Source organism: Hypanus sabinus, chromosome 2 (genome assembly GCF_030144855.1).
Source record: "Hypanus sabinus isolate sHypSab1 chromosome 2, sHypSab1.hap1, whole genome shotgun sequence".
NCBI classification, from domain to species: domain Eukaryota; kingdom Metazoa; phylum Chordata; class Chondrichthyes; order Myliobatiformes; family Dasyatidae; genus Hypanus; species Hypanus sabinus.
The window spans coordinates 116,077,144-116,099,553 of NC_082707.1; the positions used below are offsets into that span (position 1 = coordinate 116,077,144).

At 43.4% G+C, this 22,410-nt stretch overlaps 1 protein-coding gene across 1 annotated transcript in view; it reads left to right on the plus strand.

Annotated features, from left to right (window-relative positions):
- Positions 1 to 389: 389 nt before the first annotated feature.
- The window catches only part of LOC132382628 (calpain-3-like), a 156,057-nt gene continuing 134,036 nt past the window's right edge, over positions 390 to 22,410 (plus strand). Inside the window, exon 1 of the mRNA XM_059953037.1 lies at positions 390 to 863. Within this exon, the coding sequence (XP_059809020.1) occupies positions 615 to 863 (249 nt within the window). The 5' untranslated portion in view covers positions 390 to 614. The remainder of the gene's footprint in view (positions 864 to 22,410) is intronic.

The window sequence follows — 22,410 nt, forward strand, 5'->3', positions numbered from 1 at the left end:
TTGTCGTAATGTTTAGTTATGTGAAAAATGTCTTGTTTAGAAATGTGCATTAGTATTGCCATTTGCCATCACATTGTAGTCTTAATTAGGGGAAATAAATCTGATATGTTCGATGTGACCCCCCCCCCCCCCCCCATATAAGGAACTGGCAGAAATAAACAAGGCTGTCACTGAGTACAGCCTCCCTGGGTTTATTTTTAGTGTTCAATATTACTGACTTAATTTCTGCAAGGAAACTAGAACAGCTGGAAATTGCACAAGAGAGGAGTAGGAATCAAGATCAGCAAGTGGGTGATTTTAATTTAATTACTCAAGTGAATGTTGTGTGGAAGGAAGCCCAGGATTAAAGGAAACAATTTTTCCTGTGCCTTGTGGAACAGTATTTCTTTACCAACCTTTGTGCTAATTTGAAGCCGGCTGTGGTGGGACAATTTATTACAGTTGAATTTATTGTTGAACTCGACCTGCGTATTGACAAACCACTTGAAATATTGCAACCTGCAGAATCGGCCGGTCTGTGTTTTTTTTCATATGAGAAAAGATCTGAGGTCAGTAACTGTTTCTCTTCCTCATAAACGTCTTTCCTCCATTGTGAAATCTTTGCTGCTGTCACCATGCCTCACGATATCAAATCTGCACAACGAGCACCGGCTCGCCTACCCCTACCCAGTAAGGGTGGCCTGTATCCCATTATCAATCGCAACAAAGATGTCATCAAAGCCAAGAGTGAGGTTTTTCAGTGCCTGAAGAAGGAGTGCCTGAGGAAGGGCGTCCTCTTTGAAGATCCGGAATTCCCTGCAGATGAATCCTCTCTATTTTACAGCCAGTTTTTACCTTTCAAGCTGGAGTGGAAAAGACCCCCTGTGAGTGTTTAGCTGTTGTACATGGTTAACTGTAATCCATTCTCTTACAGTGTGTATAATGGACTGCACTGTTTGTTTGTAAGAAATGCCACTTCTCCACGTATTTATTCTTGAAAAAACGTTAAGAAGCTGCAGAAAGTGCTGGAGATACTCAACAGTTTCAGGTAGCTCATGTAAAGCAAAACGGTAAACACTTCATGTCGCTGAGCATTTAATATGACTGGATAAAAGTTACAAGGTACATATTTTAAGTTGCAGAAAAGTCAGAGGGGTGGTATAGTTCTCTTTTTCTATTGTTTTCTCTCCTTGGCCTCTTCCACTCTCAAGAAAGATAAAGGATAGTTCAAGAGGTAGGACTTCATCTATCCACCAGCTATGCCTCACCCCCAGAACTCAACACCAAACTCAGGAATTCCAGAAGCCCAGTCTTTCCCGTTTGTGCCAGAACTGGACAGATCTGTTGAAAGGTCATCTACCCTGTCTTCTCTCTTCCACCACCCATTGCCTCCTGAACCTAACACTGAATTCGGGAAGGTAAGAAGCCCAGACTTCCGAGTTTGTACCAGAACTGGTCATCTACCCACTGTCTTCTCTCTTCCACCACCGAAGCTGCTTGATCCACTGCTGGATTTCCAGAATTGTCCATTTTATTGTTTCTCGAGACACACGAGACTGCAGATGCTGGAATCTGGAGAAAGAACAAGCTGCTGAAGACACTCAGCAGGCCAGGAGAGATCTGTGAAGGGAGAATGATAGCTGACATCTTAGATCTTGATGCAAAATGTGGACTGTCTCTCCGCCTCCAAAGATGCTGATGCCCCACGGATCTCTTCCAGCAGTTTGTTTTTAATGTTAGTGTTTAACTTCTCAAGCCCGATCTTACAGCTCTAGCTTTGGTTACACATTCCCCACCCCACTTGTGTTCTCTCTTCTTCTCTCTCAGGCATCACAGGGATCCTGTAGGTTTAGGGTCAGTAGGAGACAGAGATCTTGTGGATTGGGGGGGTCAGTGAGGGAGACGGAATCAGTGGAAGTCAGTTCCTGTGGAGTTTGCTCAGTGAATGACAGTAGCCTGAGGGATGTAATGAAGGGAAGAGGGAGTCACACTATTGAGGGGAAACTGATGGAATGGTCAGAAGTGTAAGTGTGCTTTATGTTCCAGGTATGTCCACATATACTTAGCTGCTAAAGTCTCAGCAGAATCTGGTCTCCAGTTAGCTTAGACCTTTATTCTGGACAGAAATTTTGACCCATCTATCTCAGTGGACTTGTTCACCTGGCATACTTCTTAGATTCCCTCATCAGCTTTTCAACTTCCTCTTTCACACAAGAAGCTCTGACTTTAGTTCCCTTTCCCAATTTCCCCTGAAATACCTTGTGTAAAACAGAAATATAGACAAGCTAAATGTGGTCTATTCCTCTGTTACAGTTTTACCCTGCCTGTAACCTATAGGCATAGAGCAGAGAAACCCAACCTGGGGTTCATTGACCCCTTGGTTAATGATAAGGGTCCATGGGTCTATACCCTTCAGGCATAGAGCAGGGGACCCAACCTGGGGTCCATGGACCTCTTGGTTATTGGTAAGGGTTGGGAACCCCTGGCCTGGAGGATGCAGAAGGAATCAGAATCAGAATTATTGTGGCTGGCAAATTGCATCGACTGTGTTGTTTTGCGGCAAAGTGCAGTGCTAAGTACATGATATGAATGGGCTAAAGTGTGGCAGATGGAATGGAATGTAAAAATGTTGACTTTAGTAGAATAAAACAGGAAGGCAGAGTATGACAAACTATTGAAAAGTAGTGACATGTAAAGGGATCTGGGTGTCTAATGCACTTTTTCAAATAGATTGATCTTCATATCTTAATTGGCATTTTCAGTATTTGCATCATTAAGTTTGTTCATTGTACTGGGTCTTCACTTAGAGTAACAGACTGCTAGTTTGAAATCACAGGTAGTAAATGCACCTGTTACTCTGTGCTGGAAACATTGAGCCCAAGTGCAGGAAAAAATATTTCAATGGTACATGCTTGCATATCTTATGGGGCCTTAGAAATCACAGAATATTTGAAGGTCGCATCCTCTCGTTGTGAGTGAGCCTGGCCTCTGACTGGTCATGTGGAAGTTGTTTGCTAGCTTGGTCAGCATCTTTTTTTATAATCTGCACAGTCGGAAGGTTTGAGGGACTTCTGTGTGCTGAATGTATGGGAAAACTTACAGGTTTGATTTCATTTCATATTCCCAAAAACAAATTACAGAGATGGCTACCCTATCTTGTCAGCCCACATAGTCTACCATCACCATAGGGAGCTAAGTACAAAGCAAGGATGAAAAATTCAGCAGAGGGACAATAAATCTTTTAACTGGCTCCAGCTTCAGCCTCAGCTTCCACTCCCTCTCACTGAACTCAATCTGTCATTATATTTTTGTCCACCTGCATCTATTACCCACTGTCCTGTTTCCCAATGCCACCACTACTCCTGCCCTGTTAATTCTCCTCAGTCCACTTACTAACCCACGCCTCATCACTTCCCCTCTCTTCTCTATACTGGCTTCCTCTCCTCCCCACTCTCAGTTACGTTACAGGGTTTTGACCCAAAATGTTCCGAATTCCTTCCCCTCCCCCACTCCCAACCAATGCTACCTGACCCTCCGAGTTCCTCTCATTCCTCTGTGTTGCTCATATGAAGAATAAATCTATCCCTCCATTTGCCTGGTGTTTCCTTCACCTGCCATTCAAAGCAAGATTTTTATATCCTGAGGTTTTCCCCAGCCGGGAATGTGCATTGTTTGTTGTGGAGATCCTCCAGCCTTCCAGGGCTTATCCCGGACAGCAGGTGCCAGCCTATTGCAGGGAGTTGTGGCAGTTGAGTCTCACTCTATATGGAGTATTTTCTCTGCTCCAATGGGAATTACCACCAGAGCTACACCGGTCAAGGGCAGTATTTCTCAGCAATATAGAACTGCAATGAGAAACTGGCAGAGAGGCCAATTACATGAGACAGAAGTAATCTTTGAAGTTTAATGCTGTAGAAAAATTTGATGGCATTGCTTTCAATTCAGCCGCCATTGCTTCTCGGTATTTGCACAGGTGTTCTGTAAAGTGCTCCCCTGAGATTCTGACCGCACCTTCTACTATTCAAGTTCAAGTTTGTTGTTTTCATAGCAGACGGACGCAGTGTGTAAAAGCAATGGAAACATTAAAACATTAAACATTAAAACGGCACATTAAAACTGAGGACGAACAAAGCATAATTATTATTAACAAAGCACAAACGGTGGCATAATTATTACAGCTTGGAGTTTGGAGTTCAATTCCTGCACCACCCTGTAAGCAGTTTGCACGTTCTTTCCATGAGGGTGTGCGTTTCCTCCAAGTGTGCCGGTTCCTTCCCACAGTCCAGAGACGTGCTGATTAGCAGGTTAATTGACCATTGTAAATTTAGACTAGGACTGCTGGGCATGGCAGCTGATTGGGCCGGGAAGGCCTGTTCCACGCTCTATCTCTAAGTAAGTAACATTGACTTACAAGTGTTTATTTGCACATGTAAGATATTCATAGGATATACTGGTGCAAAATATTTGCTGCTCATCACTTAACCCAGATTTCACTTGCTGGAATCAATCTTTGCTTTACTTCTCATGGTAGTGTGTCAGTGTCACAACGTTCAATTCCCCTTCTTCAACAAACATTGTTCTGATGTCAAGCCAACGCTTCATTGATTGCACACAAAGAGACGGCATAGTTGGTGCTGCTGCTTCGAGTCTGACCCTAAGAGCTGTCTGTTTGCAATTTCCGTCCTCTCTGTGACTGTGTGGGTTTCCTCTGGATGCCCTGGTTTCCTCCCAAAATGAACCCATGTTCATCGGCCACTACTTCCTGTTGCGGATAAATGGCAAAAAAAGAGAAGAGAGAGAAAATATCACTATAGTAGTCAAACAACACACACAAAGTGCTGGTAGAACACAGCAGGCCAGGCAGCATCTATAGGGAGAAGCGCTGTCAATGTTTCGGGCCGAGACCCTTCGTCCTGACTTCTCCCTTTAGATGCTGCCTGGCCTGCTGCGTTCCATCAGCATTTTGTGTGTTATGTTTGAATTTCCAGCATCTGCAGATTTCCTCGTGTTTGCACTATAGTAGTCAGCCTAGCTGCAGCTACTGGGGTCTTGTTAGATGAGATATTACAGTAGCAGAGCTTGAACACTCCAGCAACAGCAAGATTTAAGTGACGTTACAGAAGGGGGCCTAGTACCAGTGACACTCCCTGAAACTGGAATGTGCCCAGTTACAGGGTAACAAGCAATCATGGCTGTTTGCCTGTAACATGGTTGTAAAAGACCTCATGACACATCTCAAACAATAAGGAACAACAGTTGTTCTCACAACCTTCCTAAACAATATCTACTGAAAAAAGGAAGTGGCTTTTAAATGTGGTACAATTAGTATTGCTACTTTGAAGCTTAGCTTCAGCCCTGACTTCAGGTGTGGTCTGTATAGAGTCTGCATGCTTCACTGAGTGACTGTGTGGCTGATCCACTTTCCTCTCAGATCCCAAATTCGAGCGGGTTGTTGCTTTAAAAGGGCCTCTGTAAATCATCCCTGGGTAAGTGGCAAAGGAATCAAAGGAGAGTGAGGGAGAATGAGTTGCAGGGGTGCGGAGGAATGACACTCAGCTGATTGCTCTGCTGTGAACCATGATGGATCTGAAGTACTAAGTAGCCTCCTTTGTGTCGTAAGAAGTATGTAAGCAAATCTTTCAGGGAGGCAGAGAATGGACCAGTCGAAAATATGTGGTTATAATTAAATCTCTTTCACCTCTGGGATGAACAAGTGACCTCTTGTATGCCATCTTGGGCTTACCAATGGCACGTACCAGAGATAGCCTGGAGATCAGGCACAGTGACCATTAGTGCTAGTTTTGATGAAGGGTCTTGGCCCGAAACATTGACAGTGCTTCTCCCTATAGATGCTGCCTGGCCTGCTGCGTTCCACCAGAATTTTGTGTGTGTTGCTTTAATTTCCAGCATCTGCAGATTTCTTCGTGTTGATAGTGACCACTAGTCTGCAGGTCACAGCGAAATATAGAATGGAAATAGGCCCTTCGGCCCAACTTGTCCATGCTGGTCAAGTTGCACATCTAATTGACCCCTATTGTTCTAAACTTTTCCTATACATGTCTCTAAAAGTGTCTCCTGGCAGTTTGTTCCATACACACACCACACTCTATGTGAACAGGTTGTTTCTCAGGTCCCCTTTCAGCCTTCCTCCCCTCATCTTAAACCCAAGACCTCCAGTCTTTTTGGGAAAAAGATCGTGTGCATTCATCCTCTCTGTTTCCCCCATGATCTTATCCATCTTGATAAAATCTCTCCCTTGTCTTCTACACTCCAGGAAATCAAGGCCTAGCCTGCCCAGCCTCTCCCTACAACCCAGCCTCTTGATTCCTGACGACATGTGTTGTGTGTTTAATATTTCAATAGTATTTGAGTAATATTGTAAATATATTGCTTGAGTAAGAATGCTTGATCTTCAAATAATCCATTAGGGGTTATATGTATAAATCTGGGAATTGCACACGTCATCACCGTACCACATGATATGCATGCGCCTTGCTTAAAAGTAAACACAAAGTTAGACTCACGTTTTGGACTCCTGTGTCTTTGAGTTAGGTTAAGGTTTTGAAGTCACAAAACATAACAGCATGCTCATAAAGCTTTGCACTTCCCGAATCTTGGGAAGTGTCGCATTTTCATTTAAAAAGGAAATGGTCAGATCAGAAACCTGCTATTAGAATTATAGAGTCACTCAAACGTACAGAGCAGAAACAGACCCTTCGACTCATCGACTCTGTTCTGAACCATTTGAACTGCTTAGTCCCATTAATCTGCACCGGGACCATAGCCCTCCATACCCCTACCACCCATGTACCTATCCAAACTTCTCTTAAGCACTGAAATCGAGCTTGCATGTACCACTTGTGCTGGCAGCTCATTCCACAATCTCATGACCCTCTGAGGTAAGAGGTTTCCCTTAAACTTTTCACCTTTCACCCTTAACCCATGACCTCTGGTTAACCAACCTCAGTGGAAAAAGCCTGCTTGCATTTACCCTATCGATACCCCTCTCAATTTTGTATACCTCCTCAAATCACCTCTCAATCTTCTACATTCCAGGGAATAAAGTCCTAATCTATTAGATCTTTCCTTATAACTCAGGTCCTCCAGTCGCAGCAACACCCTTGTAAATTTTCTCTGTACTCTTTCAACCTTATTTACATCTTTCCTGTAGGTAGGTGAACAAAACTGCACGCAATGCTCCAAATTAGGCCTCACCAATGTCTTATACTTCAACATAACATTCCATCTCTGTCCTCAGCTTTTAGCCCATATGCCAAAAGCTTTCTTTACGAGCTATCTAACTGTGACACCACTTTCAAAGAAATATGGACTTGTATTTCCAGATGCCTTTGTTCTACCAGACTCCTCAGTCCCCTTCCCTTCACTGTGTAAGATCTACCCTGGTTGGTCCCACTGAAGTGCAGCACCTCACACTAGTCTGCATTAAATTCCATTTGTCATTTTTCAGCCCATTTTTCCAGCTGATCCAGATTCCACTGCAAGCCATGATAGGCTTCCTTGTTGTCCCCAATCTCGGTGTCACCTGCAAATTTGCTGATCCAGTTGAACACATTATCATCCAGATCATCGATATAGATGACAAACAACAAAGGACCCAGCCCTGATCCCTGCAGCACTCCACTGGTCGCAGGCCTCCAGTCAGAGAGGCAACCCTCTACTACCACTCTCTGGCTTCTCCCACAAAGCCAATGTCTAATCCAATTTCCTACCTCATCTTGAAAGCCGAGCGACTGAACCTTCTTGACCGACCTCCCATGTGGGACCTTGTCAATGACTTATTAAAGTCCATGTAGACAACGTCTACTGCTTTTGTTGTCCATGTAGACAACATCAACTTTCCTGGTAACTTACTCAAAGAACTATCTAAATTTGTTTAGTCATGATCTACCACACAGAAAGCCAGGTTGACTATCTTTCATCAGTCATAGTCAATCCAAATATTCATATATCAAATCCCTCAGAATACCTTCCAACAACTTCCCCACTACTGATGTCAGACTCACCAGTCTACAATTTCCTGGATTATGCTGAGAGTCTTCCATGAACAGTGGAACAACATTGGCTATCCTTCAATCCTCTGGTACATCACCTGTCACGAAGAATTATTTAAATATTTATGTTAGCGCACCAATGTCTGTACTAGCCTCTCGCAGGTTTCAAGGGAACACCTTGTCAGGCCCTGGGGATTTATCTACCCTAATATGCTTCAGGGTAGGAAGCAATTCAGCCTCTGTTATCTGTAAAGTGTCTATGAAGCTAATGCCACCTTGCATCACTTCTATAGACTTTGTGCCCATCTCCTGAGTTAATATAGATGCAAAAAAAATTGTCTAAGATCTCCTCCATCTCTTTTGGCTCCACACATGGATTGCTCTTCTGACCCTCCAGAGGACCAATTTTGTCCTTTGGAATCCTTTTGCTCTCAACATTCCTTACAATTCTCCTTCGCCTTGTCTGCTACAACAACCTCCTGCCTTCTTTTAGCCCTCATGATTTCTTTCTTAAGTGTTCTCTTGCATTTCTTATGATCCATAAGCACGTCCTTTGATGCCCTGACTGATCAGGATACTATCGACTTCCGCCTTAAATATACCCACAGACTTGGCCTCCTCCACAGTTTGTGGCAGAGCATTCCACTGATTCACTACACTCTGGCTAAAAAAAATTCCTCCTTTCCTCTGTTCTAAAAGGTCACCCCTCAATTTTGAGGCTATGTCCTCTAGTTCTGGATCCACTCTGTCTAGTCCTTTCAACATTTGGTAGGTTTCAATGAGTTCCCCTTGCATTCTTCTAAATTCCAGTGAGTACAGGCCCAAAGCTGCCAAATGCTCCTCATATGCTAACCCCTTCATTCCTGGCATCATCCTTGTGAACCTCCTCTGGACTCTCTCCAATGACAACACGTCCCTTTTTGAGATATGGGGCCCAAATCTGTTGATAATACTCTGAGTGCGCCCTGATTCATGGCTTATACAGTTTTAGCATTATCTCCTTGCTTTTATGTACATTGTATTTGCCTTCTTTACCACAGACTTAACCAGTAAATTAACCTTCTTGGAGTCTTGCGTGAGGATTCCTAAGTCCCTCTGCACCTCTAAGTCCCTTTGAACCCTCTGCCCATGTCTGCACTATTGTTCCCTTTACCAAAATGCATTAACGTACATTTCCCAACACTCTACTTCATCTGCCACTTTTTTGCTATTCTTTCAATCTGCCCAAGTCCTGCTACAATCGCATTGCTTTCTCAGCACTACCTACCCCTCCACCTATCTTTGTATCATCCACAAATCTTGCCACAAAGCCATCAATTCCATTATCCAAATCATTGACAAACAAATTGAAAAGTAGCAGTCCCAATACCAACAGCTGAGGAACAGCATTAGTCACTGGTAGCCAATCAGAAAAGGCCCCCTTTATTCCCACTCACTGCCTCCTGCCTGTCAGCCATTCCTCTACTCATGCTAATATCTTACTTGTTATGCCATAGAATTTGACCTTGCTGAAATTCTATGGCATAACAAGAAAGATACTGACATGAATAGAATTTTATCCTTTAAATCTTGTTAATATTTGATAAGTTGCTGAGCACCTTATCAAATGCTCAGCAGGTCAGGCATCATCCACTGACAGAGATACGGAGAAAACATTTCAGGTCAAAGTCCTCTCATAAAAACTGGGTGAAAGAGATCAAGACAGTTTTAAGTTCCAGAGATGGTGGCAGAAGGGATGGATGGGAAATATCTGTGATTGGCTGAGTTCAGGGTTGCCATGGGAACGAGTTGTAGAGGTTGTCAGGTTTAATGAGTTAATGGGAATGGGGGTGGGGGTGGGGGGGTAGTCAGAGGCCAGCCAACCAAGTACAATATGTTTCTTACAGCAGGTCACCACAGTGACAGTTAGTGGAGCTTCTGCCTCAAAGCTTCTGAGAAATAGTTTTGATCCTGATATTGGGTGCTCTCCGTGTGGAGTTTGCAGGTTCCCCCTGTGGCTTTCCTCTGGGTGGTCTTAATTACTCCCACATCCCAAAGACATGTGGGTTGGGAGGTCAATTGGCTCCTACTAGGAAGGTGAGTGATAGAACCCGGGGGGAGTGGATGAATTGACATGTCAATCACTAGAAGGCATTCAGTAAATTGAAGGTGAAAGGGGAAAGTTTAAAAGAGAAGTGTTGAGTACCTGGAGTGGGCTGCCAGGACTAGTAGAGGAGGGAGATATGAAAGTGGTAGTTAAGAGGTTTTTTTTTATGGACACATGAACACGAAGGGAATGGAGGGATATGGAACATGTTTTGGGTAGAGAAGCAAGGTGGTTTACTTTGACATCATCTTCAGTGCATACAGGGCTGAAGGGTCTTTTCCTCTGTTGTATAGTGCTGTGTTCTATTAGGAGACTCTTTTGTTTGCTTAAGATATGGATAAGGAGGGTGTGTTTGACCCCCTCCAATCTGCTCTTCTATTCGATAAGGTCATATGTTCCCCATTAGCAATTCCGAAACTATCAATCATCCTTGACTCTGTGGACATAGCAGATAATCCCGCACTCTCAGAACTTTCATGAATCTGGGCAGGCAGATTTTCCAGACTATTGGATATTTGCTCATACTCAAGGGTAGTGTAACGGTTAGCTTGGGGTGCCAGAGTTTGGAGTTCATTTCCAACGCTGCCTGTAAGAAGTTTATACGTCCTTCCCATGGAGTGTGTGGGTTTCCTCCTGCATCCCAAAGATGTACTGGTTGGTAGGTTAATTTATCATTGTAAATTGTCCTGTGATTATGCTAGGGGTAAGTAGGTGGGCTGCTAGCTCATCAGGACAGAAGGGCCTATTCTGTGCTGTATCTTTAGATAAATAAATTAGTTAGTTAATTCATTTTTATCCCGACAAACTTTTAGGTCACCTTTTAAATGTTGGACAGTAACTATTATGCAATTGCATTATAAAGTCTCTAGTTTAAAGGCAACATAGGAAACAGAGCTCTTGTGTGCTTGAAGGGCCATTGGGGACAGGTGCTCTGGTGAATTTACAGTGTGAGAAACTTGGCCCTGTTGAGCTTACAGGGAACACAGGAAATGGGTCCCCGGTGATTTTCAAAGAAATGTGAGAAATGGACAACTGGCCCTTCTACCAGGGTCATTCTTGTTTGGGGCAGCAAGGGACAAATAATGCCACCAGGCTTAAGGGCAGCTTCTATCCCAGTTATAAAACACTTGAAGGGACCTCTTATATAATAAAGATGAGATCTTGACCTTTGATCACCTCATCATGGATTTGCATCTTATTGTCCGGCTGCACTGTACTTTCTCTGTAACTGTCACACTATATTCTGCATTCTGTAACTGTTTTTCTTTTCCTACGACCTCAATCTTCTTATCTTTGGAGTGATCTCACTGGTGTGGCATGCAAAACAAAGTTTTTCATTGTATCTTAGTATATGTGATGATAGTGAACCATTTACCAACGTAGAGGGAGTTTGGTAACAGGTCTGTGGTGAACCAGATGCCAAGTAATTGGGACCTCTGAGCAACCGTATAGTGTTGTATCAGAGATCTGTATCTCTATATGAGATTTACCGTGTTGGGTAGGTTGAGGTGAGTGGAAGATATACTGTACCTAGTGCTACAATATGGGGCTGAAGATTGCATTTTGGCTGGCACAATACGTGCTCAATGCTGGGGACTGGCAGCACCTGCTCTGAGTGTTGTCAGAACACCTGAATCTTGCTGAAAATCAGTTTGCAGGAATAGTTAATATACCATTTGTCCTCCTAATCTCTTGCTACAGTTGTATGTTGGCCTCCTGCTGGGTACTCCAGTTGTCTCCTTGAATTTGTGCTGATTAGTAGGCTAAATGGCTGCTAAGTTACTCTGTAAGTTGGTGGGTGACAGTAGAACAGGGAAATGATGGGAATGTGAGACACTACAGATTTTAGGAAAATAAGTGGGAATGGAAATTCTGGGAATGCTCTGAGAGCCAGCATAGACAGTGGGTTGAATGGCCTGTGGTGCAGTAAGGAAATATGAAATCAAAGTTATTGAAAAATGGTCCGATCTTTTGTGAGGAATTTTTTAAGGCAGTTCTATTGCTTTTCAACTGTCAGAAATTATTCAGTGAGGCAGCTTTACAGGTAAGTCGTGTTATATTATTCTGTAACTAACTTGCTTCAATTACTGCTGTATCTGTTGCAGCAGTGAGAAAAAATTCCACACAGAAGAATGTTTCTGTTCATATTTACAGGCATGAATGTAAAAATTCAGTAAGGGCTCAAATTTTTAACGGATTTTAAGTCAGAATATAAAAATATATTGATTGGTTGCTTGCTTTGGTGAGTTATTTTGCTGCTGCATTTATTTAGGTTATCATGAATACTATAGCTTGGACTGTAGCTCAGCGAAGAGAATTTCCTTTGAGGAAGTAGACTATTTAGGGTATGGGCTGCTGGCCATCTCCTGTCTTATCAGACTTCGTTTAACATACAAGACACTGCTTAGTGCTGTGATACGTTGAGTCTTCATTCCACACACAATGATAATGAATATTTCAGTCCTGCTGCTGACACTGGCGTATTCCAATGAGCACAAAACACATCATCCTAAATCACTTTCGAGTGGATGGCGTTGCTGAAAGAAAGCATGGGTAAGTTTGTGTTGTTTCCTTTGGAGCCGAGTCGAATGACAGGAGACTTAACCGAGGTCTATAGGATTATCAGGGGGTCAGATATTGAAAATAGGAAGGGCTGTTTCCTTTAGCACAGTTAGAAACCAAAGGGTCAAGAGTTCAAATAACTGGTGGATAGAGAAGAGGGCGATGAATAAAATCATTTTTACCCGATGGTTGGGGGGGGGGGGGAGCAAGACTGAATTATAGTGCCTGAAGGGGTAATGAAAACAGAAAACCTCTTCATGTTAAACGCTAAATGATTGTGGACAGGAGGAATCATGTCAGAGTTAAACAGAGTTACACTCCCAGTTCTGGCAGGTAGGATTAGGTTGGTGGGGAGAGGGGGGAATCCCTTTTTTTGACTGGCATGGCAAGTGAAATGGCTCCCCACAGTGTCACCAACTTTCCCTAATTCTGTTGAGATCTGGGAGAATCACCTTTACCTAGTTCAGAGATAAATAAGCCTTTTCCCCCGGTCCTAAACTAGAGGCGTAGGTTTAAGGTGAGAGGGGAAGGGATCCTGAGGGGCATTCTTTACACACTTTCACAAGAAGAAAGTGAAAGTAGTGGAGGTGGGTGCAATTACAACATCAACATAAAACGCATGAAGAGTCACATGGATAGTAAAGGTGTAGAGTGGAAAAGGCCAAACACAAGGAAATGGGACTAGTGTAGCGGTGTGCTACATGCAGCGCTAAAATTACGACACGGAGTCGGTAACTGCAGTCAAAGGAAAAAACTTTATTCGAAATCCTCAGCCTCACTTTTAAGCCTCCCTCAACCGGCCCCCCCATGGCGCAGAGGCTCCAAAGCTCTGTGCTCGCAAACCCCCGTAGGCTATCTAATTGTGAGCCGGTTCGGATGTGCCAGGAAATGGGTCGCCACACTAGCACAGATAGGCACTTGGTCAGTTGGGCTGAATCATCTGCAAGGAGTGATGCCTTAAAAAGGTCGCTTCCGTCATTAAGGACCCTCATCACCCAGGTCATGTCCTGTTCTCATTGTTACCATCAGGGAGCTTGAAGGCACACACTCAGTGATTCAGGAACGGCTTCTTCCCCTCTACCCTTGGATTTCTGAGTGGACATTGAACCCACGAGCACAAGACCTCACTACATTTTTTATTTCTATTTTTTGCACTACTTATTTAACCATTGTAAATATATACTTACTGCAACTCACAGTTTATTCCCTCTATTATTATGTATTGCATTGTACTGCTGCCACAAAGTCAGATAAATTTCACGACATTTGCCGGTGATATTAAACCTGATTCTGAATTGTAGTTGCTTAAAACAATGATAATACAAAGGGAAATTGATAACCCCTCGCCAACCTCACCAAGCAGGTTTGAGAGGTGAATAGATTGGAATTATGTGGAGAAATATTGTATCACATGTACTCACTGACTCAATACAGCCCAAGCAGGGACACAGGACAATGGATTAAAGCCCAATGTGTATCACAAACAATACCCATTGAATGCAGCTTTAAATTTGAATGTCTTTTGCTGAGGCAGACTGGGCCTCTTTCAGTTCTTTGGACAGAGCTAAAAAAGGAGGCTTATCTCTCTTCTTCACCAGTGTTATCTGTGCAATGGGCTTGTTGTCTAGCAGCAGCCCCTCCGTGGTCAAGGGGCTTTGTCTTTCTTGCTCCATTGTTTCTTGGTCAATAGCCTGAGGGAGGATCAGCATTTTTTTAACCCAATTCTGCAGGTGTGACGTTGTTGGAAGCCCATCCTATCAGCAGTGATCAGCCTGGATTTAGGCCAAGGGACTGTGGTCTCTGAAGACTGTAAAGTGCTGGTTGATATTGGATTTAGGCCGGGGGTCTGTGGTCTCTGATGACCGTAACGCGCTGGTGATCCAGGGCAAGGCCTTTTCTGCCTCATTAACCCTGGCACTGTCAGGGGAGGCTGAACTGAATTTGTTTTGAGAGAGCCATGCCGTACACAGCTCCGGGCTTCTTCTGCGACCGTCTTGTGCGTGAAAGACAGATGCGGAATGGCGAAGGGACTTTCCAAAAGCCCATCAAATATCTTGAGCAGGACTTTGTGAGGCTGAAGGAAGACTGCCTGAAGAAAAAAGTCTTATTTGAAGATGAAATGTTCCCAGCTACTACAGAGGCTCTTGGATATAAGGAGCTGGGGCAAAAATCTAGCAAAGTGAAAAACATTTTATGGAAAAGACCCCAGGTAAGGAAAGGATCCAAGCTGATGCTTGTTCCCAGATGTGAGAGGGCAGCCACTCCATATTTCTGTATATTAAGACAGTCCAATGAGTCTGGAAATGTCCTGGGCTTTTCAGTTTAAAGAGCAGGCTGAGGTTGAAGAGAGAGGACTATCATTGGCAATAAAGACCTTAAGACATCAGAGCAGAATTAAGCCATTTGGCTCAACAAGTTTGCTCTGCCATTCCATCATGGCTGATTTGTTTTTCCTCTCAATCCCATTCTCCTGCCTTCTCCCTGTAACCTTTGACACCCTTACTAATGAAGAACCAATCAAACTCTGCTTTGAATATACCCAGTGACTTAACCTCCACAGCCGTCCTTGGCAATGAATTCCACAGACTGGAGTGCTACGATAGCAGATGTAGTAGTTAGCACAATGTTTTGGATGTCCGAGTTCAGAGTTCAGCTCTGGTGCCATTTGTAAGGAGTTTGTACGTTATCCCTGTGACTCCATGGGTTTCCTCCAGGTCCTCCAGTTGCCTCCCACGGTCCAAAGATGTACTGGTTAGTAGATTAATTGGCCATTGTAAATTGTCATGTGATTAGGCCAGGGTTAAGTAGGCGGGTTGCTGGGTGGAAGGGCTGTATCTCTGAATAAACAAAATACATTGATAACACACCACCCTTTGGCTAATGAAATTCCTCTTTATTTCTGATATATAGGAATGTTTTTCTATTCTAATGAAATTCCTCTTCCTCTCTATTACATAGGGACGTCCTTCTATTCTGAGACTGAGTCCTAGACTCTACCACGATGATATTTGATTTGATTCAATGAGATCCCCTCACATTCTTCTAAACTCCAGCGAGTCCAGGCCCGGAGCCATCAAACACTCCCCGTATGTTTACCCTTTCATTCCTGGAGATCATTCTCATGAACCTCCTCTGTACCATCTCCTATGCCAGCACACCCTTTCTTAGACAAGGTTCTGAAACTACTCACAATACTCCAAGTGTGGTCTGACCAAAGCCTCAGCGTTAAGTACATTATCGCTTTTATATTCTAATCCTCTCAAAATGAATGCTAACATTGAATTTGCCTTCCGCACTCCCGACTCAACCTCCTAGTTAAACTTTAGGGAATCCTTCATAAGGACTGCCAAGTCCCTTTGCACCTCTTATTTCTGAATGTTGTCCTTGGCTACACCTTCATTCTTCTACCATACATTTCCCAGTACTGCATTCCATCTGCCACTTTTTTTGACCTTCCTCCTCATCTGTCCAAGTTCTTCTCCAGACTCTCTGCCTCTCCATCTGCCTTTGTATAGTCCACCAACTTGCCACTTCTGTCATCCAAATCATTGACACTTAATGTGAAAAGAAGTGGTCCCAACACCGACCCTTGCAGAACAGCACTAGACACTGGCAGTCAACCAGAAAAGGCTCCCTTTATTCCCACTCTTTGCCTCCTGCCAATGAACCACTGCTTTATCCGTGCTACTATCTTTCCTGTAATACCATGGGCTCTTATCTTGTTAAGTAGCCTCATGTGAGACACCTCGTCAATTGTGTTCTGAAAATCCAAGTAAACAGCGCCACTGATTCTCCTTTGTCTATCCTGCCTGTTAATTCCTCAAAATTTCTCACAGATTTCCCCTTAAGGAAACCTTGTTGACTTTGGCCTATCCTTCTTTGCCATAGGGAAAGGATTCTTACTATCTATTCCAACTATGCCTCGTACAATTTTGTGCATCTTTAATCAGATTGGCATTCTTAGTTTTGCATCTGACCCCCGTGTGATGTAAACTTTGTTCCAGTGATATTGTTCAGCTATTGCAGTATGGACTATGTTGTTTCCTGAGTATCTGTGAATGAGACTGAACATTACTGAGCAATTCCACTTCTGACCCTGGGATGGAGGGATGATTGCTGATGCAACAGCTTGAAATCACTCCCCTGATCATGTCTTTTGAATGAGGATCAGGAAAAGATGTCCCGTTCCCTGAGTCATGCCTTTTGTTAGGTATGACTCTAAAAATAGAGAGTTTCTCTTGATCCTCATGATTTCAGTCATACAGCTGGTTAAATGCTGCCATAATGTCAACGGTAGTCTGTTCTGGAATTAGCTCCTCGTGTTTGATTGGACTTGGATTATTCTGGATCCGATCTGGAACTAGCTACTCATGTTTAACTTGATCTGAGACATTCTGGATCCGATCTGGAATTAGCTCCTCGTGTTTGATTGGACTTGGGTTGTTCTGGATCCGATCTGGAATTAGCTCCTCGTGTTTGGGTTATTCTGGAATCTGAGAATGAATGGAGTGTACAAACAGAGCAGGTGATGAATGAATAAGCCTTATCTGACTGTATTGATGGTTGAACTTCCTCCATCACTGTCTGCAGTAGGAAGATGGGGCAGTATTGGCCAGGTTGTATTTGGCTAAGGTTAGGTCCTCCAAGTGGGCCACAACCTTCTTGTGGTTTGGAGGCTTGCATGCCTCTGGCCTGGAGAGCTATGTTGGCTGGAATCAGTGCTTTATGCTTGGTAGGGTCTCCCATGCCAGGCAGGACAAAAGGTAGAGACAGACTAAGAGATGCCTACCGGTCCTTCAGGTTTGGGGGTTCAGCTCAGGGCTAACAACCCTGACTGGTCAAACAAAACTGTTATGGAAACAGCAATGAAGAATCCTTCTACATCTGAATGTGACGGTATTCCTGAGTCTCCACCCGGGACTTGCGTGACTGACAGGAGTGAAAACCGAGAGGAAGCTAGTGACATAAGCCCTGAACACTGCTGGAGATGGAGGGCCTTCATTGCTATCCTAAATGCCAGCAGCATAACAGGTACTGCATTGTAAGGCTAGGTCGATGCTATTGCAGTAATTGTACTGGACAGTAGTTCTGGAGTAGAGTCTGTATCCCCGTAGCAGGTTACTGTCGGGCCTTGCTTCTGTAGTGCACTCACATACCTTTGGTTGTCGGTGAACTAAATCAACTTGGCTGGTAACTATGATCTTGGCAGGAGGCCAAAGAGAATTAAACAGCATTTGACTTCAAAGCAGCACTCATTAAATTGGTGGAAACTGCTTAACTCTTTATCTTAAAATTCTTGAGTTTGTTGAAAGCATCCTTGAGCCCAGAGGCTTTGCTCCCAGTCCCCAACATAACCAGCTGCTCCCTCAGTGATCTCTCTTCCATTACACGCAGAATGAGAATCAGGTTTAATATCACGGGCAAACGTTGTGAGATTTGTTGTTATGTGGCAGCAGTACATTACATACAAAATAATAAAATATGTAATTTAGGGTATGTATAAAGTTAAGTTCAGTAAGTAGTGCAAAAAGAGAAAAAAAGTAGTGAGGTAGTGTTCATGGGTTCAATGTCCATTCAGAAATCAGATGGCAGAGGGGAAGAAGCATTTGGTGTGTGTCTTCAGGCTTCTGTACCTCCTTCCTGATGGTAGCAATGTGAAGAGGGCATGTCCTGGGTGTTGGGGGGCACTTAATGATGGATGCCACCTTTTCGGAGCATCACTCCTTAAAGATGTCCTGGATACTGGCAGGGCTAGTGCCCATGATGAAGCTGACTGAGTTCACAACTTTCTGCAGCTTATTTCAAGCAGGGATGCTAGTAAAATTCATGTCACATGCTGGTGATAATTAACCTGATTCTGATTCTGATGTGCAGTCTTCAAACAGACGAGCAGTCGCAGGTGCCAGTTGATGGACATCCCCTATAAGAAAAACTCAGAGCCAGAGAGAGATGAACAGTAACCACAGCATAAATGAGAGCAATGATCATCTCCAACAAAAGCAAGGTCACTTACCTGTTCTTACGTCGGTGGCATTGCACCAATAAGTGACATACTACGGTCACTGTTGCCCTGCAACTCAGCTGGTCCACTGACATAGATACTGAGAGCAGCTTGAGGGTGCATAACCTGTTAAGAGGTCAGCCGTCACCACCTCCAGCACCTGTCACTACCTGTAAGGAGTATGATGGAAAACACTCTACTTGCCGGATGAATGCTGTGTCAACAACTCTCGAGAAATCTTGATAACTTTGTACAAAACAAATCAGCCTGCTTGTTATGACTTGGAAATGTTTGAATTACATTATTGTCATTTCACCAATACCCCTGCTTCATGTCATCATGGATGCTGACACAAAACATCAGTAGTCCAAGTCTGTAGCTCACCACCACCTTCTCAAGGCCAGCCAGGGACAGTCATCAAAGGCCACCTTGCCAGTGATGTCAAGCTCAGGATAGAATGATGCCACTTCACACTCCTGGAAGAAGCTGGTGAACACTCTTGTTAATGTGACCGCCCAACATTATTAAAGATGCATGTTCTTCTAGAGCAGCTTCCTTCTCTTCTGCTTTTATCAGAACTAGCCAGGCCTTCGGTAAATTTATCCATCTGTAGGACTAACTGGAGTTTCTTTCCCCACACACACTGCTCGATCTGCTAGGCATTTGTTTAATTTCAGCAACAGCTCTGGCCTACATTTCACACCTTTTACATCTCCCTTTCTAGCTCTGTCTCTTTCCCACTCCTTGTCCCACTTCCTCTCCCTCTCCCTCCTCCCTCCCTCTCTCTAGCTTATGTCATTAATTTGCTAATCAGATGACTCTATAAATATCAGGATCTCCAAGGCAGCCCTATCATCTTTGCCTTTCTTTCTGCTTGCTGGACCCTGTTGATGTGGAATGCAGCAAGTCCAATTCACTGATTTATTGGTGGATGGCAGGGGAGCTGTGTGGCCTCGGTGTTAGTGGGGAGTGGGCCTCAAGCCACGCTGTTGCCTTTTTACAGCCACCCAGGGGAGAGGTGTCAGAGCTGGTGGGCCCAGTGTTCACGCTGGAGTCGGTGACTATCTCTCTCTCCGGTGTTCGCTCGGCAGAATACAAGCTGTATCGTGGTCAACTGCAGATTTCTGCAATATTCATAAACTCAAGAGTATTGGGCTACATTTTTTTGTGTGGCTGTATTTTACTGACATCTTACATGTGTTTGCCATTTTATATCTGCTCTCTGCTGTGTGCCGTGTGTGACTGTTGGTTCTGTGTTTTGCACCTTGGCTCCAGAGTAACCCTGTTTCTTTGGGCTGTATTCATGGGTGTTCATGTGTGGTTGAAAGACAATTAAACTTGAACTTTAATGTTGCCTTATCCCCCTCCAACCCTCTTTACAACTTAAAATCAACTTATTGTTTCATTCCTCAGTTCTAATGAAGGGTCTTTACACCAGAAAAGAAATTCTGATTGGTAATTGGTTTATTCTTGTCACATGTACCTAGATACAATGAAAAGTTTTATTTGCTGGTCATCCACACAGGTCATTTCATAAGTACATCGAGGCAGTACAAAAGGAAACCGTAACAGAATGTAGAATGCATAGTTCCAGTTACAGAAAAAGGGTCAACAAATCAGGTGCAAGGGCCGTGACGAGGTAGATCGAGAGAAAAAGAGTTTATTGTTAGAGGTCCATTCTTAGAACAAGAGGGTAGAAGCTGTCCTTGAGCCTGGTGGTAGAAAAGTCTTAAACCTTTTTATATTCTACTCAGTAGGAGGCGGGAGAAGAGAGAATGATCGGGGTAGGAGATCTTCATTCTGGAAGCAGCAGAAAGTGTAGACAGAGTTAATGGAGGAGAATCTGCTTTCTGTGATTAACTGGGCTGTTTTCAGATCTCTCTGCAATGTCTCGCAGTTGGGCAGAGCAGTTCAATACCAAGTTTATTTTATTTTTTATTTATTGAAAGATACAGCCTGGAATAGGCCCTTCAAGACGCGTTGCCAGCAACACCAAGTTAACCGTAGTAAAATTACAGAACAATTTACAATAACCAATTAACCTACTAACCGGTACGTCTTTGCACTGTGGGAGGAAACTGGAGCACCCAGAGGAAACCCACGCATTCCACAGGGTGGATGTACAGACTCCTTCCAGAGGATGCTGGTATTGAACTCTGTACTCCAATGCCCAGAGTTGTAATAGCCTTGCGCTAACTGCTACACTGCTGTGGCACTGTGATGCACCTGGATAATTCTGTTTCTCTTTCCAAAATGTGTTACTTGATCCCCGAATGTTTCAGACATTTTCTCTTTTTATTTTGGATTTTCAGTATCTGCAGGAATTTTAAATTTCCATTAGCTAGTATTAGTTGATTTGTTAATATTTAATTGTATAACATCAGCAACAGTGCCAATCTAAATCTGAATCAAAGGTGGTGACAAATCAGCATATAGGATGGAGACTGAAAATCTCAGAGTGGTGCCACAGCAAAAACCTCCTACTCAATGTCAGCAAGACCAAGGAGTCGACAGGAGGACAAAAGCGGAGGTCAAGGAGCCAGACCTCAGCGGAGGATCAGAGGTGAAGAGGGTCAGCAACTTTAAATTCATCAGTATTGTCAACTCAGAGGACCTGTTCTGGGCCCAGCATGGAAATGCAATCAGAAGAAAGCACAGCAGTCTCTACTCTTTAGGAGTTTAAGAAGATTTGGCATGACATTTAATAAAAGTATGACAAATGCTATCGCAGGCTGATGTGGAAATAACAATTCTCCTGAATGGAAAACCTTGCAAAAAGTAGTGGATATGACCCAGTCCATCACGGTGAAAACCATTGAGCACATCTACACAAAACATTGTCTCAGCAAAGCTACTTCCATCAGCAGAGACCCCCACCACCCAGGACATGTTCGCCTCTCACTGCCGCCATCAGGAAAGAGGTACAGGAGCCTCGGGACTCGCACCACCAGCTTCAAGAACAGTTATTACCCCCTCCACCATCAGGGTCTTCAACCAAATGGGATAACTTCACTCAACTTCACTTGCCCAATCAATGAAATGTTCCCACAACCTATGACTCTTCACTTCATGTTATTGATATTTATTGCTTAGTTAATTATTTATTATTATTATTTCTTTTTTTGTATTTGCAGTTTGTTGTCTTTTACACACTGGCTGAACGCCTAAGTTGGTGTGGTCTTTAATTGATCCTGTCATAGTTGTTATTATTCCATTATGGATTTATTGTGTATGCCTGCATGAAAATGGATCTCATGGCTGCATTTTGTAACAAGTATCTACTTTGATAATCAATTTACTTTGAATTTTGAGCTTGCTTGTGATCCAGTAATACTTATCTCATGTCTGTCAATCTAATTTTATTCTATAAAAAGAGTGGGACTCGAGTGGGATAAAAGCATAGTGATGCAGTAGATAGAGCTGCTGCCGCAAAGCTCCAGGGATCCCAAGTTCAATTCCAGCCTTCGGGATTGCCTATTTAGTGTGTATTGTGATTACATTAATTTGCCCTGGGTGCTGCAGTTTCCTCTAAAGTAAATGTACGTAATTAATCTACCTAAGATACGCTGGTAGATTAATTGGCTTCTTTAAATAATTCTTTAGTTAGTGTAACGTTCTCCTTCGCATGTAATGAAACGCCGAATTAAACGTCGAGATAAACCACAGTTAATAAGAACCAGATCGCAGTAAGATTAACCATTTACTGTTCACTCTTCACATTAACATATGGTGAAAACTGTTGATAAAACAATACAAGATTGATACAGTAT